General features: G+C 49.3%; 1 protein-coding gene across 1 annotated transcript in view; it reads left to right on the top strand.

The window, feature by feature from the left end:
- The first annotated feature begins 1,848 nt into the window (after positions 1 to 1,848).
- The window catches only part of LOC109933462 (TP53-binding protein 1-like), a 30,729-nt gene continuing 25,749 nt past the window's right edge, over positions 1,849 to 6,828 (top strand). Inside the window, exons 1-2 of the mRNA XM_048617054.1 lie at positions 1,849 to 2,104; positions 3,726 to 5,151. Coding sequence (XP_048473011.1) covers positions 1,901 to 2,104; positions 3,726 to 5,151 — 1,630 coding nt within the window. The 5' untranslated portion in view covers positions 1,849 to 1,900. The remainder of the gene's footprint in view (positions 2,105 to 3,725; positions 5,152 to 6,828) is intronic.

Below are 6,828 nucleotides of genomic sequence, written 5' to 3' on the forward strand. Positions count from 1 at the left end.
CAGGCCCTTCGGCCCTCGATGTTGCGCCGACCTGTGAAACCAATCTGAAGCCCATCTAACCTAAACTATTCCATTATCATCCATATGTTTATCCAATGACCATTTAAATGCCCTTAAAGTTGGCGAGTCTACTACTTTTGCAGGCAGGGCATTCTACGCCCTTACTACTCTCTGAGTAAAGAACCTACCTCTGACATCTGTCCTATATCTATCACCCCTCAATTTAAAGCTATGTCCCTTCGTGCTAGCCACCACCATCCGAGGACTTCTGAGGATAGGAGTTGGGACGTCATGTTGAGGTTGCACAGGACATTGGTGAAGCCTCTTCTGGAATACTGTGCCCCGTTCTGGTTGCCCTGTTATAGAAAGGATAGTATTAAGCTGGAGAGGGTTCAGAAACGATTTACCAGGATGTTGCTGGGTATGGAAGGTTTTGAGATATTGTAAAGATTAGAAAAACTGGAATTTTTTTCTTTGGAATGTAGGAAGTTGAGGGGTGACCTTTATAGAGTTTGATAAAATAAAGAGGGGTATAGATAGAGTTAATGGCGGGTGTCTTTTCCCTAGAGTGGGGGATTTCAAGACTAGGATGCATATTTTTAAGGTGAGAGGAGAAAGATTTAAAAGAAAATGAGGGGCAGTTTTCTTACATAGAGATTGGTTTGTGGGTGGAATGAACTGCCAGAGAAATTGACAGATGCAGATACAGTTACAATATCTAAAAGTTTTTTAGACAAAGTTCATGAATAGGAAAGGTTTAGAGGGAAATGTGCCAAACACAGGCAAGTGGGGTTAGTTTAGTTTGGGACCATGGTCAGCATGGATCAGTTGGACTGAAGGGTCTGTTGCCATGCTGTATTATTCTATGATTCTATAGTCATCTAGAAAAGGAACCCTAACCAAAACCAAAGTTGCTGGAAAAGCTCAGCAGGTCTGGCAGGAAGACTCAGAACTTTGAACTGAGGTTTAAAGGTTCTGAACTGAGGTTCAGAACTGAGGAAGGGTCACCGGACCCGAAACGTTAACTCTGTTTTCTCCTGCGCAGATGCTGCCAGACCTGCTGAGCTTTTCCAGCGACTTTGTTTTTGTTCCTGATTTACAGCATCCGCAGTTCTTTTGGTTTTTAGAAAGGAACCCTGACTGACTTGAAACCTACCTGGTCTTGGGTATACGATAACCATGGCTCATTAAGACCAAAGTAACTGCATGGACTGGGGAACTGCTTTGTTCCTACAGCCCAGAGCCACACTGGGCATGGGATCTTTAGTAACATGGTCATCGGGGACAGCAGTTTTAATTCCATTTGTTGTAGCTGTATTTAAGATATGAGAGTGGGAGAATTGTAAACTGTGAGGGGATGGTGTAGAAATTCAGAAGGCCAGAGAAAATTTGGTAGAGTGGGTGGATAGGAGGCAGATAAAATGAAATATGGAGAAGTGTGAGGTGATGCACTTTGTTATAAAGGACACAGAGACACAGCTCCCTTTACTCTTTTAAATTGAAAGTAAAGCTCTCTCTACACTGTCCCCATCAAGGGGACAGCTCGTGGTTAGATACAGAGTAAAGCTCTCTCTACACTGTCTCCCATCAAGGGGACAGCACGTGGTTAGATACAGAGTAGGGCTCTCTCTACACTGTCTCCCATCAAGGGGACAGCACGTGGTTAGATACAGAGTAGGGCTCTCTCTACACTGTCCCCCATCAAACACTCCCAGGACAGGGACAGCACGGGGTTAGATAGATGCTAGATCAGTTGAAGTGGTTGCCGTGGCAAGGTGTGTTCTGCTTCGAGTGATCTAAAATAAAAACTACCTTTGTTACAAATTCCGAGGAGGAAATAGAAACGAACAGAGTACAAGACTCCAGCTGAGAGAAATATTTTGTTCCAGCAGAGGAGCCAATGGATACCTCCGTGCCAGCTGCCAGCCAATCGGGAAAAGCTCCGTGTGAGGAGGAGGAGCCAATGGAAATGGACCGGCCGTTGGAGCAGACCGAGTGTGCTCTAGTCCGAGCTCCGCAGTCTTCGACCCCAGTGTCCGAGAGCGTTCCTGTTTTCACAGCGGGACAGCTGCTCCCTGTGCCGTCACTGCCAGACCTGTCCCATGTAAGTGCCCGGGGCTTGGTGAAGGTTTACAAAGCTCTGTGCCCCACCCCTCCCCCATATCGCTGGGGAGATGTTGGTGACGCTACAGGGTCAGAAGTCTTGTCTGTAAAAAGCACCTTTACTTGACTCAATAACTGTGAATTTCCTGTGATGTGGGTTAAAGTTGAATCTGTGCCAGAAATGCAGTGATCCCCCGATTTTTTTTGATCATGGCTGATCATCCAACTCCGTCCCCTGTTCCTGCTTTCTTCCCCCCATATCCTCTGATCCCTTGAAACTGAACTATATCTAACTTTTTTTTGAAAATGTTCAATGTTTTAGTCTCCACTGCTTTCTATGGCGGTGAATTCCACAGGCTCTCCACTCTCTGGCTGAAGATATTTCTCCTCATCTCCATCTGAAATGGCCTACCCCCTCCTTAACTTAGTCTTACCCCCTCCTCTTCTTAGCCCTATCCCCTCCTTCTCTTAGTCTTACCCCAATCCTGAGACTGTGACCCCCTGGTTCTGGGGTCCCCTGATGATCAGGAATATTCCTTTTAGTGTTTACCCTGTCTAGTCCTGTTAGAGTTTTGTAGGTTTCGATAAGATGCCCCCTCGTTCTTGTAAACTCCAGTGAATATAATCCTAACTGATCCAGCCACTCTTTGAATGTTATTTACAAGCCATTAACAGTGAGCAACTCGTAGTTAATTTGATCCTAGGGTCTGCTGGAACTTTCAAAACTTGGAATGATAAGATTTTTGTCAGATCGGGGGCTGTGCAGAGCAAAGGGAAGTGAATGGGCTTGAGGTGGAGGTCAGCCATGATCTAACTAAATGGTGCAACATATTTGATGGGCTGAATGTCCTCCTGTAGATGCAATTTTTAAAAAAATAAAAATGTAGCCCCTGTTGTTACGTGGCAACCAAATTGCACAAGGGAGCTCCGTCCACGTCAGTGAGGAATTTAATCTTCGCCATTGGCATGGATTGCTGCCCACATGGGCTAGCACAGACTCAGTGGGTCGAATAGTCTTTGCCTGTGCTGTAATGATTCAATGATCGTTGTATGGTCTTGTTTTCGCAATGAAATGAGGGATAAACATTTGTCATGATGTGGGGTAAAACTCCCTGCTGTTCTTTGGAATAGAGATTTTTTTCATCAGCCCCCACTCCCCCCAGCAGGGGCAATTCCAATGTTGGTGCATCTTATCTGAAAGGTGGTCTTTCTGCCAGGGCAGCGATCCCATTGCCAGGCACTGCTGTGTTAACCCGAGAATTCCGAACTCCAATCCCTCACATCCTCCTGCCTCAGAGACAAAATGCTGTCCCCTCCTCGCTCCCTCCTGTTCCTTTTATGCAGTATTTGTACGTCAAACGAGATATTTTATCCGAGTTAAACACTGAACTAAAAAAAAACCAAAATTGAAAGAACCTCAGAGGCTGGAAATTGGAAACAAAAACAGAAATTATTGGAGGAACTCGGCAGGTCCTGGCAGCATCTGTGGAGAGAGAAACAGAGTTATCGTTTCGGGTCCAGTTGACCCTCCTTCATAGCGGTTCTGTTTTTGTTTCTGAGTTTTATCTGAGTTACTGCTTTCTTCAGCTGGTGAACTAACAGCAATGTGTTTGTTTTTGAAGGATATCTTTGTGCCCACACCCAGCTTGAGGGAAGGAAGTGGCTGTGATGAAGGGGTCAGGTCGACTGCACCTTCGATGGGAAATCCCTCCAGGATGCCCGAGGACAGAGAGGAGGAGGAGGAGGGGGAGAGGCAAAACTGGGGCCGGACTGGGAGCTCAGACTTCGGGGGTGTCAAGAAGCGCAACAATGGGGCCGGGGAGCCTTTCGAGCTGAAACTGTCTGCCAGCGGGTGCTTGCAGCCAATGGAGACGGACGACAGCGAGATCCTGACTGAGGAAGACAGCCAGGCTACACAGATCGAAGGAGGAACGGGTATGACCCCTACCGAGGAAGGCGAGTTGGAGGGGAGCCACAGCATTCACCTCCGATTGACGGGAGAGAGCCAAGCACTGAGCCTTCAAGCTTCCGAGGCCTCGGTTACAGATGCTCCGGAAGGCGAGAGAGCGGAGGCTGAGCGTGGCGCGGGTGAGGTGCCTGGCAGACCCTGGCAATTGAGCCAACCGTCACCCTCCTGCCTCAGACCCTCTCGCCTCCTTCGCCCCGGCTCTCCCCATGGCGACCTGCCCAAAGGCTCACTCACGGAGAGAGGAAGAACAGCAAACGAGGCTCCGACGGAAGAGGTGGAGGCTGGACCCAGGGCTCCAAGTCTGGAGAAGCATGAGGTGAGGCAAACCGTCCAAGAGGAGGGGAGCGAGAGTGCCCAGGGAGTGACCCTCCCTCTCGAAGCTTCTGCGACACTCCGCAAAGAAATGCAACCGAAGGAAGACGAGGAGCCGATGGAGCAGGAGCAGGAGGACATTGCACCATCTGATTCGGAAAGTCCTGGTGAAGCAAGGGCCCCTGCAAAGCCAGAATGTTCTGAGCCCCCGGACCCTCCAGTTACAAGTTCCGAATGTTCCCGAGACAAAGGCTTGCACCCTGAGGATGAGGCAGTGGGTGCTGTTTTCCAAAGCCATGAGGTGCCCGCTGAGAGCGCACGCGAAGGTGATCAGCTGGTTACTACAGTGCGGCAGAAACCGGTGGAGATGTTCCCTCCGCCGTTGGAGAAAATCCACGGAGCGCCTTCAGGAGACCGGGATAGTTCTCCGATCGATGCAGAGCTGCCGCCTTCGCCAGCTGCAGGCGAGGCCGAGCCTGGGAAGGATCTCCAGGCGGAGCTGGTCATCAAGATGCAAGCTGGAGATCCGGGCAGTTTGAAGGAGCCAAAGAACGTGAGCATCCGGAGCCCGGGGCACGAGGCGAGAATCCCGGGGGGACAGAACCACCAACTGGAGGCTGAGGAATTCCCAAAACCCTGCAGCGTTGGCCTGACGATGGGATCTCCGAAGCCGGAGGTGGAAGCTGATGAGCAGGCTCGGAGTGTGGGTGTTACAGATGTTCAGCAATTGGAACAGTCCGCAAAGAGCCTGCTGGACAGTTCTGGCGGTGGGTACGCTGTAGGGATTACTGTAAATGCTGACATTTTAGATTCCAGGCTGGCTGAGTGAGGATGGCACGGCGGTAATGCCACTGGGTCAGTAATCCTCAGACCCCAGCTTGATTCCTCCGAGGATGTGGGTTCGAACCCCACCATTTGCAGCTGGTTTAAAACCCCACTGGGCTCACTAATGCCCTTTTTAGGGCGGGAAATCTGCAGTCCTTACCCAGTCTGGCCTATTCAGTCACGGGATGAGGGCGGCGCTGACCAGTTATTGCCCATCCCTAATTGCCCTCTGCGTCAACTACATTGCTGTGGGTCTGGAGTCACATGTAGGCCAGACCAGATAAGGATGGCAGTTTCCTTCCCTAAAGGACATTAGTGAACCAGATGGGTTTTTCCCCAACAATCGGCAATGGATTCACAGTCATCATTAGACTCTTAATTCCAGATATTTTTATTGAATTCAAATTCCACCATCTGCCGTGGCTGGATTCGAACCCAGGTCCCCGCAATGTTATCCAGGTCTCTGGATTAACAGTCCAGTGATAATACCACTTGACCATTGCCTCCTCCCCTCCAGACGCGTTAATGGGGCTGAAATAGCTGAGCAAGCCAGTCAGTTCAAGGGCAGGCAGGGATGGGCGGCATTTAAGGTTGTGAGAGTCTTTTGGATCTCCTGGCCACAGAGAACTATCGCCGAGTTAAAGGCTGAGATGGATCAGTCAGGGAATTGAGGGTTACGGGGAAATTTCAGGAAACCGGGTGTGAGGAGTGTCAGATCAGCCAAGATTGTATTGAACGGGCCTACTCTTTGTTCTTATTTCTGACGGGTCTTCAATGCTGGGGTTGTCAAGGATAGCAACATTTTATGAAAGCAATTAGCTGAAGGTGAAATAGTCTAGACCACGGAGGTCAGAGGGCAGCACCCTGGGTAGAGAAAGCTGGGGAGGTGCGGAGGTAAATGCAGTCTGTGCTCAGAGATTGGGGACAGGAGCGTAGGGGAAAGGGGACAGGACAGTTGCAACCGTCTCTTTGTTCTTCCCCCATCTTCACGTGCCTGCACAGACTGGCACACACACATGGAAAGGCAGCCAACATCATCAAAGGTAGACAAACAGGAGGCTGGAAGAACACAGCAAGCCAGGCAGCATCTGGAGGAAAGGAGCAGCCAATGTTTTGGGTCTTTAGGACTGAGTGCTGAAGAAGGGTAATACCTGAAACGTTGACTACTCCTTTCCTACAGATGCTGCCTGGCTTGCTGTGTTCTTCCAGCCTCCTGTTTGTCTACCTTGGATTCCAGCATCTGCAGCTTTTTTGTCTCTAACATCATCAAAGCCCCCTCCCATCCTGGTTATAATCTCTTTGAGCCTTTCCGTCAGGCAGTAGATATAAAAGCTTAAACACACATACCAACAGGTTCAAGAACCGCTTCTTCCCTGTTGTTATTGGACTTCTGAATGGATCACTCAAATTTTGTGACCTCTTGCTCTCTGTGCACCTTCTCTGCAGCTGTAACTTTGTACTCCTTGCTCTGTTCTATTACCCTAATGCACTTTGTATGGTATGATCTGCCTGTACTGCACACAAAACAAAACTTTTCACTGTACCTAGGTACATGTGGCAATAAATCAAATCACACACACACACGTACACGCGTAGACACACACACACGTACACGCGTA

The sequence above is a fragment of the Rhincodon typus genome, chromosome 36, assembly GCF_021869965.1.
Source record: "Rhincodon typus isolate 14 chromosome 36, sRhiTyp1.1, whole genome shotgun sequence".
NCBI lineage: Eukaryota > Metazoa > Chordata > Chondrichthyes > Orectolobiformes > Rhincodontidae > Rhincodon > Rhincodon typus.